Genomic DNA, 21,370 nt, shown 5'->3' on the forward strand with positions numbered 1-21,370 from the left:
TGTGCTTCAAGTTCTCCTGCTCATCTGAGTTTTGAACATCTCTCAGAGCAAGTAAAACTAGCGTCTTGCTTTTTTTTTTTTTTTTTTAACTTCTCGAGAACTTAGCTTAGTTTACTGTTATACACCAAGGACAAATACATCTGATAAAAAGGTGAAAGTAATTGGAAGTAGGCATCCTCAAGAAGAGAAAGATGAGGAAGTTGTAATTTCTTTGTATACCCTAATCTTATCCTAGTCTATAGTGAGGGCTAATGAGCTGCTTGGGATAATAATCTTGAGAATTTCTTGTATGGAAGACTGGGTTTAACTATAATTTTAAAGAATATTAAAATTCACAACAGGTGTTGATCAATTGTTTTTGTTTTTTCCTTTGGGCAGAAAAGGGAGAAAAGTTTCAACTTCGTAAGGACTTTAAGTTAGATAGAAAGAGCATCTGCTTGCTATTGAGTGGCTGAAAGAGAGCCTACAATCACGTGTTTCAGAGGGTTACCAATACAATAACTAGTCTCACTTGGGATGGTTACAATTTACCATTGACTAAAGCACTTGATAGTTACTGAAGATGGGATGAAAACCTGCTTTTGAAAAGTTATTTTTTTCCTTTTCCCCTCAGGTTAGTGACATAGGTTTTCTATCATCTGCGAGAGGTTTTAATCTTAGGGCAAATGTATGTCCAGCTGCTCAGTACTATAGTAAAGTTCAGCTTGATGTAGGAACCTCATTTCTTCTAGTAGGTTCTGAAAACTAACAGCAGTAATTGTTTTAGAACATTATAGAATGTCCCGTCTGTTCTTTATGGTACTCTTACGCAGATTCTGTGCTTGAAATCACCGTATGTTGAGCTTTTAGATATACTGCCTCTTTGGTTTTTACTCAGGGCTGGCAGGTTTCATAGAGCCTTAGGTTAATTATTAGTGGTGTCCTTCATAGAAACCAGGCATCAGGAAACCATGGTGCCAAAGTAGACCAAGCATGGAAGAGATGCAGTTCCAGGGCCAGAACAGAAATTTTGAAAAAATTGAGAGATGGGGGGGGAAATCTCAAAATCAAAAAAGTTTTTATAGAATGTGCACTGGGATGATTACTTGATTCTCTTAACATAGTCACAATGTATTTACTTTGTAGGAGGGCTGTGTATATGGTTGGGTGGCAAAGAGGCAAGAATATATATATTAAAAGGAACCTGTCTCAGAAGCACAATGTTGGTCAAAGAAAGCAGAATGCAGGACAGTATGCAAACTTACGTTTAGGAGAAGAAAACACATAAAACCATATATTTTATAACATATATATATATATATGTCTTATTTTTTTTCCAGCATCTGAAGACTACTTGCCAAATGTATAGAGTAGTCTGAAGAGAGTTCAAGAAGGCAGGATTGGGGACTTTTGCTTTTTCTGTAATAGTCTATTTGTATATATGTGTGTTTGAGAAAAATAGGTTCATATATTAATTATGTGATTAAATATCCATTTAAAAATAGGTAAAACCTATTCATTACCTTTAAACAGTGTTTATAGTGTAGATAGGGAGGGATTTGAAATAATTTGAAATAATGTAAACTAGTTAGAAAATAAGAGCAGTAGGGTGGAAATGTAGAAATGGCTAGTTTTTGTGGGTTAATTCTCTTTTATGTGTTGAATGCATTTAACATTGAGATATTTATGTTGAAGCTATATGATAAATAGAAAAACCTGCCTTCAGGAATTCCTTTTCTTGTTTTTCTATATTATTTCACAACCGCGTTGATCCTTTTCGTGCCCTTTTAAATATCTACCCACGCATGGACTACTGCTCATGTCTGTGCCCCTTTCTTCCCAGCCAAGCCCCGGTGTTCATGGGACACACGGCAGCTGGTCAGTGTAGAAGCCCTGAAACCTTACTGGCTTGGACTGGACTGACCTGGGTTCACATCCTGGTTTCTGACCGGCTTTGTGACTCTACAAACAGTTCAAGTCTGAGCATTTGCATCACCTTTCTGAGCCTCAGTGTTCTCCTCTGTGAAATGGAGATGACGCCCACTCTGCAGGGTTGTGGTGGGATTGAGATCATGGCTCGAAAGCGTTTAGCCCAGTGCCTAGCACACCAGAAGCATGATGCATTTTATCTTTTTGTTCCAGAGCTGCGTTTTGCTCTCATGCTCTCAGCCCCCTTGTATCTTTAGAAGAAGAAATGCCTGGGGGTAAGCCAGAAAGGGTAGAAAAGGATTTCTCACAAGGAAAAGGCAGGTGCATGGGATGAGGCTGGTAGAAGCAGGCCTGGGGCTGTGCCAGAGGATAGATAAGCTACTTCGTGAGTTTAACGAGTTGCCAGTTGGACAAGGGTAACTGAGCAAGGGTAAAGAAGGGTTACCTTGCCTGTGTGGCAGGGTGAAGTCAGAGGCCTCTCTCTGATTGTGTCAGGATTAGGTTGAAGTGGGATGTTTCTGAAAGGATTTGAGGCAGAGGGAGAAGGAAGTCAGGGCGGCAGTGCAGCAAATGTCCTTTAGAGCACAGTCTGGATTGGACTGGGTTTGAGCCCCGACTCAGCTGCTTATTAGCCCTGTTAACCTTGGCCAGTTATTTAATCTCTCCAAGATTTAATTGCTTAATTTATAAAATGGGAATAAAAGTTACCTGCTTTGTAGAATTGAGAGGGAATGCATTTAGCACACTTAGAACAGTGCCAGGCACATATTAAGTACTTGAATAATTTATTAATTTATTAAGTCAAGCTGGGGGAAGAAAGAAAGCAGGGCTAATGAACTGTACAGTGGGGGTGGACTGCCTCTATATACAAGTAACCGATGACATCTGTTACTGGTCATATTCAGAAAAAAAGAGTCAATAATGGGATGCATTATATTTATAAATGTTCTAATACTTCCTGATGTGTTTGTGTGTTAAAAACAAATGGAAAAGATGTTTTCCTTAGTTTCTCTATATTGGGAAACAAAACTTATGAAAAAAAGACTTAAAAGGTTAGTTGCCACTTGTAACTTCTGTGGTTGAACGGTGAATTATGGTCAGCTTGTCCTATGCATAATTTCTGTGGAATTTCACTGCAAATTTTTTAGTTTTTCTATCCTTTTTCTATCTCTTACAGGCTTCCTGATTAATCAATTATTTCAGCATTCATTTACTATTTGTAAAACAGAAAGGATGCAGCAAATATAAATTGATGAGGCATGGATAGAATTAATTTTAATGAGAAAAATATGTTTCTCAGCATTGAGGTTTGTTCAATTAAGAAGCCTGTGCAAATTCTGTCATGCATTTCACACGTCATATGTTTTCATCTGTTGAGCTAGACTAGTGAACCCTGTTAGGTTAGAATCCGTGAACCTGTAGATATTTAAGTCTGTGTCCCAGGACTCTGAGGTGGTATCACAGAAGTCTCCTTGTATTCTCCCTAATATTCCAGTAGTCACCACTGTACAGCTGCCTTGTTGTACCTTCTGTCATTTAGTTCTAAAAATAGCCACAAAGAGAGAATTATTATCACCCTCATTTATAGATGAAGATAATAAAGGCTGAAAAATTTGTTCAGAGTGACATGCCAGCACGTGGCAGAGCCAGAATTTGAAAATCAGATGTTTGATTTCAAAGTTTGTGCTTTTAAAAACCAGGCCACCAACTGTTTCTCCAATCCACAGTCGATTGGAAGACTTTTGGCCAAGTGGCCAGGCTTGTTTATTTCCTGCTGCTGTCCTCCTAGCCCCTTCCCTTATTTTACTGTCCCGTCTTATGCTATCAGTCATGAGTGTAAAGGCTTAACTTGAAGACTCATCTGGTCTAGTGGCTCTCAAATCTAATCAGTCATAAGAATCACCTGGAACATTTATTTCTTTTTAAATGATGATTAAGTGGGTTTTAGCTGGAAGACCAGGAATCTACATTTTAACTGTTTTACATGTGATTTTGACAATCCGACAGTTTTGGAAACCACTTCAGATACAGATACATGGATCCTCCTCCAAACATCCCTTCCAATTTTCCTGACAGGAAAATAATATCTGATATTGTCTTCCAACAAGAACTTTCTACCACCTTCCCAGGAAGGTCATTTCATCAGTAATTAGATACAGTGTTATGCTTCTATAGACCTTTCATTTACTGTTCCATATAGATTGGATCAGCTTTTTTTTATACTCCTGAGGTATTGACTTTGAGGTCAGATCCAGGCTTGACTCTTTTCTGAACCTCAGCCCCCCCCCCATATGTAAAATGAGTATGTTGTTATCTACCTTGAAGATTAGATCAAGAATTACGTGAAAAAAAAAATTGTCCTGGCTGGAAAGATTCTCAAATGCCTCAAAAAGCCATTTCTTATAGTTCCTGGGACTTCTCAGATTGTTTTAAAACAGTCCCACATCTACAGGGTTGTAGTTGTAAATGTGGATACGAGTATGTATGACGGAAGGCTCCTAGACATGTATTGTGCGATTGTCAGTGCCAAAAATAAATTGTCTTTTGCCTCCTCATCAGCACACTTTTTTACCTCTGGCTTTTTCTTTGGACAAAGAATATGATACCTCTTATGGGGAAAAAGATAAGCCTGCATTTCTGGAAATTCAACTTTACTCCTTAAGTAATCGGAGCTTCCACTGATAACTTGAACCCAAAGCAAAACAAATGATCTGCAGGAAGACCTTGAAGGTAAAAGAAAGGACCTTCTTGAATTATATAGGGAACAAAATGGAGAATCCCCCCAAATAGTCTATGTCTTTTCTTTTAAGCCAACAATAGAAACACATAACCTAATCCTTACAGGTAATGAGAATACTGAGAATACTGAGAATACTGAGGCCACTGAGAAGAACTAAGACAAGCCTTATACCTGGTCACATGGCAGGTCTAGCTTCAAGACACCTAGGACTTTACAGAATGTGATTTAAAAATGTTATAATACACACACACAAATATATGTTCTTTAAGAAGTAGACGTGGATTTTTGTAAAACCTCTTCACTCCTATTCCTCATCTATGAGTTAAAAATATATAGAGAGAGAATCGTTAGGGATATTGGAAATAATCTAGCTCAACCATCTCATCTGTAAAAAAGGAGGAATTTCAGATACAGAATGGAGAGGTAGATCATAAGGCACCCAAAAGCTCCCAATGAATTGTAGTTGTTCTAGCACTCTTGTCTCCTGGTTCTTAGTTCAGGGCTCTTCTTTGGAACCGCCTTCATTCATACTGCATTCGCTTATTCAGTAACTCCCCGAGTTTCTTCTTTGTGCTCAGTGCTGAAAAAAAAAATGCCACCCTCTTTTCTGCCTTCCTGGATAAGTATACAGTCATGCTTTCCAGAAACCAGAAGAAAAGAGCTTCCCAAGAGTTTAAAACTTAACCTAGAAAACGGTCATTGTAGCTGAGGTGTTTTTTTATTTATTATTTGTTTGTTTTTTTTACCTATTTTATCATTTTTTTTCCTCATCTAGGCAATCATTTTGTCATTCTGTTGTTTATAGGACAGAATAAGTGATAAGGCAGGATAAACCGTTCAGGATCCTAAAAATAATCTCTCATTGCTGCAGTTTGATTTGGTGTGGTTGTTGAGGTGTACGTTTGTCTTGCTTTTCTTTTACACTCAAACTACTAAAAGTAATTTGTCGGTGATGGTCTCCTATGGACTTGAGCGAAATTTGGTGCAACAATTATTTTTTTCTTCACTTAGTTTGCATTAGCTTTCTATTTTCAAAATCTTTTGAATCTAACATCATGAAAACACTACCTAGGGATAGTTTTTTCATGTGAATGTTTTTCAGAAAGTAATTTTAGTGTGTTGGAAACATTTTATTTTTTATAAAGTATATCTAGTGTATGGAACCTATCAATAATAAATATTAAACATATCCAACAAAATTACATTGAAACTATAGTCACGTTTTGGTCATTCGGGAAAGTAATTCTTTTTGAAGATTGATAGTTCTTAATTATGGTCTTCCTCCAGAAAAAAACCTCTATTCATTTGAATAGAATTTTTATTTGACAGTGAAGGAGGGGGTGAATGGGAAAGAAGGAAGGGCAAAGCCCATTCACTTGACTCTTTCTCTTGAATTCACATTTTTAGTTCACTTGAAAGTCAGTCTGAAGTTAGTGGCACAAATGTATTAAAGAATATTAGGGAAAAGAATGCAATTTCATTAATTACGGAAACTTGTATTAAACTTAATGTTGCCAAATCATTCTAACTTTTTTTGCTTCCAACCTTAATGTTAAGTTTGGTGTCATTCTGAAATAAGTCATTATTATTAATGAAAAGAATGGGTGTTACTAGAATTATCTGGAATTTTGATTCATGTCATCAATACATGGCAAGAAGCAAATGCTATGGTATTAATTTTACAAAGTAATTTTATGTATTATCTTGTTGTTCTGTGTTTTTATTTTTAGGACCGGAGTAGGCCCTATGACACTTTTAACTTGCACTCGTTGGAGAACTCCTTAATGGATATGATCAGGACTGATCATGAGCCTCTGAAAGGTAAACACTACCCTCCCAGTGGCCCACCAATGAGTTTCGCTGATATAATGTGGAGGAATCATTTTGCAGGTTAGGAATATTCATATGTCCATTCCTTGCTTGGTGTTTTAAACAAAAATCAGCTTTTTAATAATTGTGATTTTTTTAAATTTTGTTTGTTGTTTGTTTGTTTGTTTTTGTTTGCTTCTATAAAGCATTGTGGAATGTATTTAAAGTTGTTTTTTTTTTTTTAATCTGGGTTCAGCTACCTATGATTTTCAAGGTTGATTGCTTTAATCATAATGTCTGGCAGAAGCATGTGTTGGGTAGCCGAAGTCGTGGTTATAGCATGAGACCAGAAGCCAAGTTCTCTAGGCTTTGTGCATTTGGAATTCTTAGCTGAACCTGGATAATTCATTTAAGTCCAAGTATAATGCAAGAAAGTATGAGATTTAGTAAACCAGTAAACCAGTCTCCAAAGACTATTTCAGAAAACTTCATAGAAAAGGGTTCCATTTTATTCTATTAATATATAATCAATTTCCTTGTATAGGAAGTAACATGACACAGACTGAAGAGCAGCTAGCAACCCTTTTGCATTCTGTAAGGCTAAAACACAAGAAAAATGTCTTAAAGTGTATAAACATTTGGGGTTAAATAGAAGGCAGAGAGTCCCAAGGACCTATTATTTTTATAGCCCGTGTAAATTCAGGATAGAGGCTGATGTTACGCTCATAGTTACAGATAGTTCTTTTTATGGGTTATAGGACTTTTTAGGGGCCCTATGGTAGTTTAAAATACTGGAATGGAAATTTTCTGTTGAAATAGCCACTATACGTGCGTTTAGAACTTAACGATCTGCAAACTGTGAAGAGTTAGCCACAGGAATGCCTATCTCGTATGAACCCTTGTGTCCTTTGGAGTTGCGAGGAATTTGATCCCCTTTGGTTCTCTCCAGGCTTTTATATAGGGTATGACTGACTGTGAACACCTGCTAGGCACTTCTTCCAGCTACACCAGAAATCCATTTCATTCTTTTCTTGTCACACTCATGATTTTCTACTGCATTTCTCAATTTCCAGTGAAAAAGAAAGTAGCTAACAGGCTATGAAGAAAATAAAAGGATTTTGAGAAAAGTTATAATTTAAAGCCTTCCGAAGTAGGAAAAAAAATCTCTCATTTATTCATTGTTATATTTAGTCACTGTTACCATGTCTTTCTTCAGTTGAAACATTAGGTACATAGTAATTTAAAGCGTATTTCACTTGGAAATGAGAGAATGGTGTTTAAAAAGAAAAACACAAAACGATATTCACAGACTGTTTTGGTTTTTAAAATCTAAAGCTGCATTTGTCTTCCTTCTCTACCTCAAACATCTATAAGCCTTTCTAATTATTCTAAAATGTTCCACCTTTGCTCTATGCATACTTGTCTTATCTTAATCTGTATTGTCTTCTTCTAGCAATAAAAGACTACAAAAGGATCTTAGATTATAGTCGTTAAATAATTTTCCAGACTTTTGTGGAAATTGTTTAAGCAGGAGCTATTGTGTCCTGTTGAGAGTAGCACTGGCAAAATGTGAGGAGGGCCCTCATTATGGGATAATGTAAATACCTTATTCCAGTTGTGGTGGTCCCATTTTTATTGCATGCCCAGCTACCTCTGCATAAATTTCTCTACTACGCTTGAAAATGTGAGGTTTCATCTATAGAATCGTGCTTATAATATGTCCTAATAAGTTGGAAGACATTTAATATGTACTTTTTCATAGCCTCAATATAGTTGCAATTTCTCAGTTTACCATGCCACCACATTGATTGCCTGTGAATGGACTACTTCCCGTGGTCAGTTACATCATCATGTCATTGTCCTCTGGTTAGGGTGTTTGAGCTTCCTGCTTCCCTTTTCCAGCTGGGAGACATTTTATCTGGTTTATGGCACCATGTGTTTGATTCTTATTACTTCTCATGACATAATTATGATGCTAGCATTTTAAAGGAAAGATTTCAAGTAACTTTTGACTTTAAAAAACAAATTTATAATAAGAAAAAGGTAACTAAAAAAAAAAAGAAACATTGTGATGGTATATCCTTTATTTTTCTATTTCTCGCATGATAAACATTATCCATGTTTTTATCTGGTCTTCATAATTTATTGGTAGGCCTTAACTTTAAACTCTTAGTTTGTACCCAGCTTTTTCTTCATTATAGGGAATGCTGCTGTGGATGAGTTCTTACACGTACCTTTCCATTAAAGTAAATTCATAGAGAGGGTCTCTGGGTCAAAAGATATAAAGCTCTGGACAGTTAAAAATAAAAAGATATTAGTCAGTTAAAAGTAAACAGCTAGGTGAATTGAGCTTTAAGAGAAAGGTGGTAGGTAGGCCAGGGGACCCACCATGTGGCTTCTGTCCAGCAACACTTCCCTCTACTCCATAGTGTTTTTCCTCCCACCTTTAGTATCCTCTTCTCCCACCTGAACACAGGAACACTATTTTAAGGGTCTCAAAACTCACATTAGAGAGTCATTAGTTTTTCTGTATGCTTGTTTGTTTTGGTGTTTTTCTCTGGAGCTCAATTTTCTTTCGAAAACAATACATCCTTGTTCATTGTAAGAAATTCAGATAATCCATAAGAAGACAAAAATGACAGTGAATAAACCACCTGAGACTTACCACCTAGAGATAACAAAGATTGTTATTTTTATTAACATTCTTCCAGACATTTTATATTCTCTTTAGAGGAGATCGAATGTCAACTCATCCTTTCTAGACACTGCCTTTGCGGTCATTCCAACCTGGGTTTGAAGTCTGGCTCTGCCTCTAGTTTGCTGTTGATGTAGATAAATTTATTAGCCTTTTCCAAGTCTTAGTGTTGTCTTCATTGAAATAAAGCACCTACTTCATAGAGTCAGATAAAGTTCCTGACACTAGAAACTGCTCAAATGTTATCTACAATTTTTTTGCTGGCATTGGTAGTGCTGCTATGCCTGCTTCCTGGCCTGGGTAATAAACCTTTATATCCCTATAATATTTACTTCCTTCCAGCTAGAGTGCAGCTAAATGTTGAAAGCTTTCAAATGCAAGTTTTCAAAATTTTGTATTTGCCATAGATAAATAATGATTATAAGGATAAATGTTCTATCATTATCAAAAACCACCTAAAGGAGAAAGGAAAATAATCCTCCTATAAGTTATGTTGGCTTCCCAAAATTGTATATCTGAATAACGTAAAGAAAGTATAATATCACATTCATGAAAAATAAAGTACTTCATGATGTACTTAAAGTGAACATGGTGAAAATATATTCACAGAAATATTTAATTGAATATTAAAAATATATTCAATAACAAATCCCTTTATTCTACTGTTCTGTTGATTCAGAGGGAAAAAAGGGTTAGTGGGAGAAATGACAGAATAGGAAGTTCAGGAAGTAATACGATTTTTGTTTTAGTAAAAGAGCTTTAGCAGTTTTCCAGTTACGTTTATACTTACACTAGGTCAGCGTTGAACATGTTTGTAGGAAATTTTAAAAGGTCCCTCATCTCCTCCCCCATGATAAAAATGTCAAGTACTGTAGAGGAAAAGTTGAACTGAGCTTTCTTCACAGCATCTTGAGGAATGTCTGCTGCACGGTTGATCAGCTCACAGAACGCTTGTTTAAATAAAAATTAGACTAATATTTGGGCTTCTTAAAAATCTCTAGCTACAGTTTTTAGTTGTAACAGAATGAAATTTTAACAATTACTTCTTATCTCTTACCATGTCTTATGTATGACTTTTCCATTGTTCATTTGAGAGAATGCCTCCAAGAGATGAGAGTTTTGAGAAGGGTGATGAACAAATGAAAACTGTCCCATATTTCTTTTCTAAGTACAGAACTCTGTGGGTTGGTAGAAGTCTGAGTGAGGCCTGCGAGGAGGAATTGTTCTCTGCCCTCTTTTCTAGTGGACCGAAGAGAAATCCAACTCTCCTCATAACTGAGGAGTAAGGGGATTTCAGGCATTGGGAGAGGTAGGATAAGAGATGGAGGGAGAAGGTTCATCTGTATACCCTCCTAACAGCTGTCCCCTGACTTGCTACTAATGAGGAAGGTTCATCTAGCCACTGGGCAACCCCGGTGAAAACCCAGGGTCATTAGGTTTGATTAATCATACCCTCCCTTAGGATTAATACTCAAAGAGGACAAAGTAATAAAAGAGAAGGATAATAGGGAAATACCAACCCCAGTGCTTTGGGCAGTGTAGGTGACAGTGAGAAGCAAGGCCCTGTCCCCTGGCTGCGGTAGCGCAGTATAGCAGACATCTTGGAAAAAACAGGAAGAAGCCACCTTTTTCTCATCCCATGCAGTCTCCCTTTTTGAATAGAAGAGTAGGCCTGGCTGACTGCTTTGGGAGTAATACCTGATGAAACATTTTTATGTATTTGAAACATTTTTATATATATATGTTCTCTTCCTTCACCATTCATGGAACTGAATTTTGAAAAGTGAAAGAGCAAGTGTCAAGTGCACCTTCATTACATTCAGCTGCTTCAGAAAATAATACTGTCCCTTTCCTTACTTGAATTGTTACTCCAGTTCTATTTTTGTGCTACCTCCCTTCGGCCCATATCAGTTTGTCTGGTATGAGTTAGCAGATTCCAGGGCTTTTAGGCCACAGGTTCTGAGTCAGCAAGAAGTGATTGTTCTTGTTCTGTACAAGAGGGGAACAGTGGATAGAAGTTGAGTGATTTTGTTTTTATAGGTCCCTCCCATTAATTTGCCCAGTGGCCCTTTCAGTGTAGCAGTGTAATAACCTGAGCATTGTAAAAGAAAAAGATTGTGGGTACTTTAATCCTGTGTACTACCTTCAGAAATTCTGAGTTAATTGTTCTCGAATACAGTCTGAAATGAAGAAACGTAGGCTCAAGGGAATGAGATAAAATGCCGAAAAATATCCCCTACTGGTATGCGAATAAATTAGGATTTGACCTGAGGTCTAAACTCTCAGCTTTTGCTTCTTGGCTGTTTGGAACATATTTAGAATATTTACAATACCAAACTTTTATCACTTTTCCTTAAAAGAGATTTAAAATACCAGTTTATTGTATTTCCACATATCATGTTATTACATCTTATTAATACTCTTTCTGAAGGAATGTATCTTCAAATTTATAGAAAAAGGAGGTGGGAAATAGAAGCGAGTAAAATGTGTATGTTGTCTTATAACCTTTTCTGGAACGTGGCATTCGAATTCTGTTATATGAAGGTCTCTGAAGGACTTGACTTTTTAGAGCAAATGGGGAGGATTAGAGGAAGATACTGCAGTTGTTCCCTATCTCATAACATACTGCAGAAGCGAAGAGGTGATTTTCACAATTAATTATGAAAGAACAAAAATTCCAATTTCTATTTCGGACGTGTAAAAGTGTAGGTTTTTTGGACTCTAAAACTTTGAATAACAGTAGAGGTAGTTTTTTTTATAACTGGCCTCTTAAATATGAATGTGAATTGAACTTATGAGACTGTGATTTTTACAGTCCAAATAACCATGCAGAACCCTATTCTCCAACTTCTTCCTCCATCTCCTCTCACCCACATTTTTCAGGCCCTGTGCAGTGGGGAAAGTGGGACATAGTCTCAGATTTCCACAGCATCATTTAACTCAGTAAAACCAAGTATGCTTTCCAGTTTTCAAAACCTTATATTTTACACTATTCTTAAAAGATAGCTGGCTGACAAGAACAATTTAAAAATAGCAGACCATGGACAAAATGTCACGCTGGCAGCACCAGACTGCATTAACAGAAATCTCCAGATGTCACACACTTGAGTCTATTTTCACAGCTGATTAAACAGCAGTATTTGTTGGACAAAGGGAAGAAAAAAAGAAATGGCCTCATCTGAATTTGGAATAAGTTTTTCTTTTGCGGTTACATATTTTCTCTCTCCTCCAAAATCCATAACTGTAAGACTTGAGGCGTACAATATATTAAGTAAAAATAAAATTATAAAATCGTTTCTAATTTTTAAAAAGAAAACTATACACATACTATACTCCCTAAGCTGGAAGAGACGGTAAATCAAAATGTTAACAGAGCTTGTCTTTGATTGGTGATCTTGTTTTCTTCATTTTTGTGTATTGTCTAATTTGTCTCCAGTGAAAATATATTGTACTTTATAATCTAAACATTAATTTTTGAAGAGGTAAAGAAAGTAGCTTAAAGAAACCGTGATTTTACTAAAAATAATTAGCATTCAGTCGGGGGAAAATTAGATTATATTTAAATAATTGGTTCTGATGAATCTGGCATTGACCTAGAGTTTTCTATTATATCTTTTGTTAATGATGTTGATCCACAGATCCAGAGATCCGTTGGGTCAAAAAGGCCAACAGACTTAGGGAGGACACCAGGAAAAGCAAAAAAGTTTTCTGCTTTCCAGCAAGTAGTGATGTCTTTATCTACAAAACATTGCCTAAGGCTCTCTTTTTTTGCTGCATCTTCAGAAAGATTGAATTGGAAGAAGGCAGTGTAGGATAGAGGATGATAATTAGAAAAACTACCAAGCTTCTTTTCAGTTTCATCTTTCAAGGCTGAAAAGTCCTAAAATCTCATGGAAAGAGTTCAAAAAGGATCCAACTTCTGGAGGACTGCAGAGAGACCACCCCTTTAAGTATGGGAACATAAGTATTTCTGGAAACAGGCAAAAAACTCTTATTTGATGTAGTCATTGTAAACTACATAATTCTTTACTATAAATGATTGGCACAGGAAACAAAAGAAGTTGAATGATGATCAGCTAAATTTGGCTCACTTGGTTTTCTTGATAACCCTTTATTATTCTAGAAATGTTTAGGGAACATCCCTCCTTTTAGGAACCACACCCACCTCCGAATATTCCTTGGTCAGAGGTCGTAGAGTCCCTCTCTATGTGCCATTTCCTTACATTCTAATGGGTAGTGATTTTGAACTCTTACTGGGTTTTTAGGCAGACTTTCCAGTGAGTAAATCACACCTTGTTCTCATGGATGTTTGAATTTGGGGATAATGAATCCAAATAATGTCGTGATTATCTGAAAATAATGGAAAGAACACTGATATAGCTAACTAAAACCAGAGTGGAAATTCTCCCTACTAAATCAAAGCCTCGTTCGGGTGACAAATTTTCCTATAATAGGTTCTGATCAAGGTAGCAAGAGATAGCACTCATTGTATATGGTATAGACTATAATTTTTAGGGACTCTAGATGGACTTAGGAGCTGGAAAAACGTAAGACACAGAGCAATTGCATATAGAGATCCTGTTAAGTGTGTCTTTTATCAATAGGTAGTTTTTGAAACTCCTCTAATAATTAGCTTCTAGTAAATATGAAAAGCTATATAAAATTTATTTATACAAAAAATTTATTTATACAAAATAAAACAGGCAGTTCTATTATTAAGAGATGTTTCTTTACGAATATGATTTTCTATAGAAAACATTAAAATCTAAAAAATAATTTTATCATAATGTAAATGCTAGCAACATAGTCTCCACTGAACTAGGGATAGATGTAATGTCTTCCTCCTAATAAGGAAGTTTAAAATAATAAAAACAAACAATAATTTTTATTAAAAGTTCTGTAATGCTTCCTTGTATAATTAGAACACTTTCATCAGAATCTATCAACCATTGATGATTTTTCCATTCTTAATTTCTCTTCTCTCTCTTACACACATCTATCCATCCATCAATAAAAGCAACATTATGTTTAAGAGAATTTTGTTTTTTTCCCCTATCCCTTAATATGAAATGACCTTTCACAAATTATTGTGACCTATGGGTCTTTAGGAGATTAGGCTGGCCTTGATTTAACTAGGCCCCATTTAACTAATTTTACCCCTTTTTATTAGAGGCAAATACTACGTTTTGTCCACTGTGATTCTTTTATTTTAGGCCAGAAGAGCTTGATAATGCTGTTTTCCTCTGGTATTCTATAACAGAGTTTACTACCAAATGATGACTGACTTTTGCAATTTAAAGCACTGCATTTGTTGGAAAAGTCAATCACGTTCTCCTCATCTCCAGCTTTCTTTGTCTCCCTCTCCCCCAAAATACTGTTGACATTTATTTAAACGGTAGTGGTAGTGATCTAAAATTAACATTTTTCTTAGAATTTCATTGTGAACCTTTGCATAACTGGACATGAAAACCTTGCAGAGCCAAGTTCATAGATACTAGCTTTACACAAAAGCATTGTTTCAATAACTATTTTGTTGAAGGAATTGGCCAAGAAAACTTGCTGAGTATATAGTTTTTCCATATAAGACTCTCTCTGTTTCATTTTTCTTTGGATATATCCACCTCCTTTCCCCAAGTAATTAATGAAAAAACATACCAAATGTGTACATCTTTCACTTTTAACCCTGGAGGCTGTTAGCTGAACCATCTAATTCATTCTTGTCGTCTCATAGACCAGAAGTTGGCTTTGTAAAGGACCAGAGAGTAAATATTTTCAGCCTGTGGGTCACATGGTCTCTCTCACACATTGTTTGTTTTTTAATTTTTAATTTTACAACCCTCAGAGGAGGCATACGAAAACAAGTAGCCAGCCAGTGTGGACAGAAGTTTGTGACCTGTTTATTATAAGGACAAAGGTCTGGAGATGAGCATTATGCCCTAAGTCATAGTGGTAGGGGCAGCAGTCAGAACCCTAGATTTTTAGGCCAGTCTTTGTTCCCCACTCTGTTATATAAATTTCACCGTCTTTATTCCCGTTGCCGTTCTGATAGTTGTCTTTTTGAGCCGCTCTGAAACCTTTACCTTTTTATTCCTTCTAAGCTTCAAGTTTATATACTTTTTGAATTCATTATTTTCTGTTTAAATTTGAAGGGCACTATGAATTGTTTAAATAAAATGCTTAATCCAGGGAGTTGGCATGTTTAAATCGGAATGCGGGAGATGAATTGAAATTTCACATGATTATAATGGAAGCTTCTTTTTTGTCTTGTTTTGTTTATTTGTTGTTATTTGAGACGTTGGCTTTGTTTTAAGATTTTTCGTGTGTATATTTTATGACTTGATTTAAATACTTGTAATTGCTATGACTTTTGATAGCATTGTTTGTTATAGATTTAATTTGTTTTATCTTTCTGTAATGTTCATATTGTACAGTGTATTTGAAACAATTGTATTAAGCATTGTTTTCTTTGTGCTTAAAATAAAATTATTTTATTTTTTAGGACGCATGGGAATAAATTTCCATCATCCAGGAACAGATAATATTATGGCACTTAACAGTAAGTCTTCATATGAAATATTCTATAAAATTAGCAGTCAGGTTTACAGCATGTTATTTCCACTTTCTTGTTTATCACATTTCAACCTTCCAATGAGTGTAGTATAGACCATTATTCTATACGAGTGGTTCTGAAAATGTGGTCCCTAAACCGGCACCATCAGCATCATTTGGGAGCTTACTAAAAATGCAGAATCTCAGGCCTCCTACAGACCTGCCGAATCAGAAATTTTAAGGATTGGGCCCAGAAATCTGTGTATTAACAAGTCCTAGAGGTGATTCTAATGCAGGCTAAAGTTGGAGAACTGCTACTCTACACCAGGAGTTGAAAAACTACAGCCCCATGAGCCAGCTCTACCCCCAGCCTCGTTTTGTAAAGAGTTGTATTGAAGTATAGCCACACCCCATCCTTTATGGGTTGTGTATGGCTACTTTTGTGCAACAATGGCAGAGACCAAAAAGCCTAAACTATTTACTGTCTGGTCCTTTACAGAGAACTTTGTTGGCCCTTTGGAGTAGAGGAAGGAAAGAAAGAGAAGCCAAGGAAAAGAGAGAGTGGGGTAGAGAATGTGAATGAATAATTCAACTTAATTACAAGTAACAGAATTTTCTCATTGTGATCAATAGCCAACAGGTGCTTCAAACTGGACATCAGGGGTTCTCCCCTAGTGGAGTTTACATGGCGTATAGGTGTCAACAGCTTTGCAGATTAGAAATGTTTTGTCAGTAATCGTTGTCAGATGGAATCCTGGAGCATCAAAACCTTAGTAACCAGAAAGTCATTGTACTGGAAGAAATACCTGGCTCGCATCAGTTCTCCTTCCAAATAGCTGTAGACCAAATTGCAGAACAATCTCTAAACTGAAATTGTCAGTTGTCAGACGGACCGATCCAAGTCACTGATTTAAGTTTTCTCCTCTGTCAAATGGGTAATATCAGGTTGTCTACCTATCCTTTGAGATATGCAAGCTGACTCTCAATACACATGGGGGATGTGCTGGGTAAATCCAGGGTTGGGTTTAGTATTACCCTTTTCCCTCTTGCTCGAGTAAGGGTGTTAGAATGTCATTGGAGTTCCTTAGGGCATATTTTAGGTTATCTCTACAATATATATTTCCTGTTTCTTTTGGTTCTGACATGTAGCCTGTCTCCCAGTGGCACAGCAGAGAACCACTGGCAGTGCTTGGTGATGGGGGTCCTAATTCATTGCATGACATTTTGTTCTAAATAGCTAGTATCCCTTCTTTTGGAGGGTATGAGACACAATGAAAATTCTAGACTACTCACCTGTTTTCTAATTTCCAGAATAATGGTCATTTTACATTTAGATTATGCTACTGCCTCTGATTTTTTTTTTCTCTCTAGAAGCAGGTATATTGGGGTGAGGATTAGTAAACATGCTTAACTTGCTGAGCTTCAGTGATTATTCAAAACTTTGTGAAAAACCTTCAGTTAGGTGATGGGATCTACAGTTGAATGTAAAAGGAAAGAACTGCATGGTAATGTGTCTGCCTGAAGGAATGAGTGTGTATTTGCGAAAAGATCTAATTGGACATGGTGTGAGTCCTCTTCTGCAAGGGAGAGAGGATATCATTTATAATTGTTTTGTGTAAAAAACGAAGCGAGAAGACATGTTTCTTTTTAAAAGGTTTTTGATTCTCTTTGATTTGATTCTCTTTAATTCTCTGCTTTTAAATAAGAGATTTCATTCATGTTCTTTCCACTTTGTACATGTTGCTTAAAATGCCCCTTTTGGCCTCTGAATTTTTTCATCTGTAAGAGAAGGGGACCAAATTAGGTCATCGTAATGATTACTACTCAGGATGAAGATTCTGTGATATATTTTGAAGTACCAAAAGGTCATTTTGCCAATATCTATATCAAATGTTGATGAGTTATGCATATTTGCAATTTTATGGCAGATGATCAGGGACTATCTTCTAAGGACTCTGAGTGGTGCCCTGTAGGCTCCTCAAAGTAAACCATAAAAACAACCAGAGTTTTACATTTATATTACATACATTAGTTCTCTTTCAAAGTTGACTCCAATTTGAAATGATCATAGTAAACAAAATACCCTCCTTGGTAGATGTTTATGAGCCCAACTACAGGCTTTGACAGACTTGCTGTGATAAAGCTTTTTCCTGTTTTGTATAATTGGTCCCAGCCCATCCGGTGACATGTATGTAACACATGCACAAACACACTTATGTATTTTTTGTCTTCCTTCTTACGCCTATCACTTGTTGGCCCAGCAATTATTGTGCTGTGACTGGCCTGTCCTTTTTCCTTTCCCTCAACTTCACATAGGAATAATTGAGATGAAGCCACAAATTACTGAAATTTTATTAATTCAAAATTTGTGATTATTGAAAGATACTAAGTTGAAGTTGAACTGTATTTTCAGACAAGAAGGGACTGGCTAAGAAAATTAAAGTGAACTGAATCAGTGGTTATATCTTTCTAAAAGGGATGTATGAATCAGTTGTACTTCCTTCTTTTTTACCCTTTTTTGCTATGTAAAATCCATGCTTTCTAACTCTGGACATAACTCTACTATTTACTGTCTTCAAAAGATTTTCTCTGCTTTTACTTCCTCGTTCTCGCCAAACCCCAAGTCTTTCCTGAAGACATAATATTCTCAGCTATCTTGACTTGCTGTGGGAAAGACAGGTACCATGGCGAGCATTCTCACTTCTCAGTACTACATCCAGCTTTCAATGGGCCAGTTTCCCATATTTTGGTGTTCCTAATGCGTCCCTTCCAGTTATACTTTCCACTGAGAATCACCACTGCCGATGTCATCTAGAAGACAGAAAATGGAACTGGGAAGAGGAGGATAGGGTACCAACTATACAAAATAGTAAACCTATAGACATTTAGGGTGTGGAAGGACTGGCAAGATTTATGTAAAACCCAAGAATCTACTGATTTTTCCTATTCAAGATCATGTAAGGATTAGCAGGCCAACCTCTGGGGAGGAAACTAAGAGACATAAAATTTGGCTTTCCCCCAAAATATTAGGTCCTCAAATATTGTAGAATATAGACAGGGAGTTGAGGGAAGAAATTCTGATCCATCTATAAGACCTGTCACTTGTCCAACATTTCCAAAATAAAGTTAGTTCTGAAAAAATGTGCCCTTCCATTTAACCTGGTAATATACTTTTTCTTTACTTTTAATAATTTGGTCCTTTTATTATCTTCACGCTTACAGCAGAAATACCAGAAGTTTGCATAATATCCTTTTATTTTTCCTGCTGGAAAAGGAAGGAGGCTACTGACAATTCTTCTAGCTATATGCGTAGTAGTTCTATCAGCCAGATTGTTTTCTAACGCAGTAGCGTGTGTTTTGTGTTTGGTTTTTTATGTTTTTGTTGTTGTTAGAGTTGAGTTTAGCAGTTATGGGCTTGTAAAGGACCATCTCTTATGATGGTCCTCAGAAAAGGATTTTGGTGCCTCTGTGATTAGTAAAGTCATCCAAATTTACAGACAAATTAATGTTCAAAACCAGAATGCCTGGTCTTTTAATTTACTCTAAGAGGTAATCACTGCCAAATCTATCCACTTTATTCCTTTTGACTGGTCAACTCCTCTTTTTCCAAGTAGAGAATGGGCTTGGAAAAACAGCTCAATATCAGAAAGTTGCTTGATGAGTACAAAACTAGAAACAGAGGGAGCAGTGTGGCTTAAGGGATAGTAGCACTCAGCTTCTGGGAGCTACCTTCCCTGCAGGCTGAAAGGCATGTGAAACCTGCAGATGGAGCAATGAATTGGCATCACTGTGAAAAGCGTTGTCTAGGGTCAGGCAGGTCTGGTTCCATCTCTGACAAACTACATGACCTGGAGGCCACATTCTTAACTTCTCTGTCTCTGTTTTCTTCACCTGTAAAATGGAGATAATGATCACTAAATTGACTATGTACAGGCAGACCTCAGAGGTATTGCAGGTTCTGTTCCAAACCACGCAATAAAGTGAGTCACAGTCTTTTTGCTGGTCGAGAGTCTTGGCTCTGATTTATAAGTAAGTGTAGTATATGTGAGGCGGAATATGTGAAGCGCAATAAAGCAAGGTATGCCTTTATAAATCTTGTAAAGCTTAGCCTAGTGACTGACTAGTAGATGAGTAGGTGAGCTGCGGTTGTGATAGCTTACGTCAGCTTTATTGCTGTCTTTTAAGATTTCCTTTTCTTTGCATGTCAGACTTCCAAAACATGAGTTTATCTTCCATTGTTTATATTTAGATAGACGTTTTCCTGATAGAATTCAGACAGCACGCCTACAGGTCGCTCGTGGGCTGGGACGGCTGGATGGGGCTACAGCACCATCTCTTTCTGTGGGAATCTTTTTTTCTGCATGAAATCCTTCCTGCTTCTGTCCCCCTGACTTTGGGACATCCACCTTCTTTGGGGATTAGAGTTGCTGTATCTCTTGTGCTGTTTGGTACTTTTAAAGGTGCTGTACAATGATGCTTGGAATGTAAAATGGTATAACCATTTTGAAAAACAGTTTGACAGTTTCTTAAAAAGTTAAATGCATACCTACCACATGATGCAGCAGTTCTAACTCCCGGAAATCTACCCAAGAGCAAAAATGAAAACATACGTCCTCACAAAGACATGTATGTGAATATTCAAAGGATATTCACAATAGCCAAAATTATAAGTAATCCAAATTTTCCTCAACTAGAGAGTAAACAAATTGTGGTACATTCATACAATGGAATACTATTTAGCAATAAAAAGGAGTGAATTATTGATAGATGGCAACAACATGAATGATTCAATATACTTATGCTAACTTTAAAAAGCTAAACAAAAAAGTACATACTTGACGATTCCATTAATATAAAGTTCTAGAAAATGTAAACTAATCTATAGTGACAGAAAATACATCAGCTTCAATAATGTTTTGAAGTAATATTGTCTCCCTTCTGAGGACAAAAATAAAGGCTTAGCTCTTGAAAGAGTCATGTGATAAGGATGGCAAGTCTCTGAATGTCTGTCTTAGTTCAAAGCCCTAGAAAAGGACAATTATGATACTCTAATTACCTCATCATTTTTGTGAGATTTAGATGAGATTAGGCACATGTACACATAAGGTATTATTAATGCAACATTTGGAAAGTAGGCGGCATAGTCTTACTTAGAGAAGATATGCCAGAGAATGATTTTTTTTTGACAGAAGCTTGTAATGTAACAGAGGTTTAATTTTATTTAAATTAAAAGTTTCATGCCATTTATTTTGTGATATCTCTCAGCTTGTAACTGGAGTCTGTTCCAAGTAGGTAAGAAATTTAAAGCACCTCTGACAGGGAGAGATGATTTTTGTCCTCACTCTTTCTTATTAGAGTTTTAAAAACATTGATAAATTGAGGAGTCCTAGAGTAGGAGTCCTGGACAGCTTACAGACTTAAATATTTTAAATTTTGGGGGGAAAAACAAACATTTACTTGCTTGAGAAACGCTGAGTTCATTGACTGTTAAACAACTTATTCACAGCTGAAGCACCAAGCAACTTGGAGCTTATGTTATCTTCCACTTTTTTCCTCCTATTTAATGCCTTGAAAATATTTTAGAAGATTTTTCTTATATTTCTATTTGAACCAAGGGCTGCCAGAGCATTGTTGAATCAAAAGAGGAAATGTAAAGGGGTTTTGGTGTG

At 36.4% G+C, this 21,370-nt stretch overlaps 1 protein-coding gene across 13 annotated transcripts in view; it reads left to right on the plus strand.

Moving 5' to 3' along the window:
• CPEB3 (cytoplasmic polyadenylation element binding protein 3) overlaps positions 1–21,370 on the plus strand; it is a 170,744-nt gene that overhangs the window by 56,734 nt on the left and 92,640 nt on the right. For 8 of the 13 annotated variants that reach the window (XM_081073956.1, XM_081073961.1, XM_081073960.1 and 5 more), the window contains 2 exons: positions 6,379–6,538; positions 15,652–15,708. In XM_081073956.1, coding sequence (XP_080930082.1) covers positions 6,379–6,538; positions 15,652–15,708 — 217 coding nt within the window. The remainder of the gene's footprint in view (positions 1–6,378; positions 6,539–15,651; positions 15,709–21,370) is intronic. The other 5 variants (XM_081073952.1, XM_081073953.1, XM_081073951.1 and 2 more) reach the window with 1 other exon arrangement.

This window comes from Rhinolophus hipposideros (assembly GCF_964194185.1).
Source record: "Rhinolophus hipposideros genome assembly, chromosome: 15".
Taxonomy (NCBI): domain Eukaryota; kingdom Metazoa; phylum Chordata; class Mammalia; order Chiroptera; family Rhinolophidae; genus Rhinolophus; species Rhinolophus hipposideros.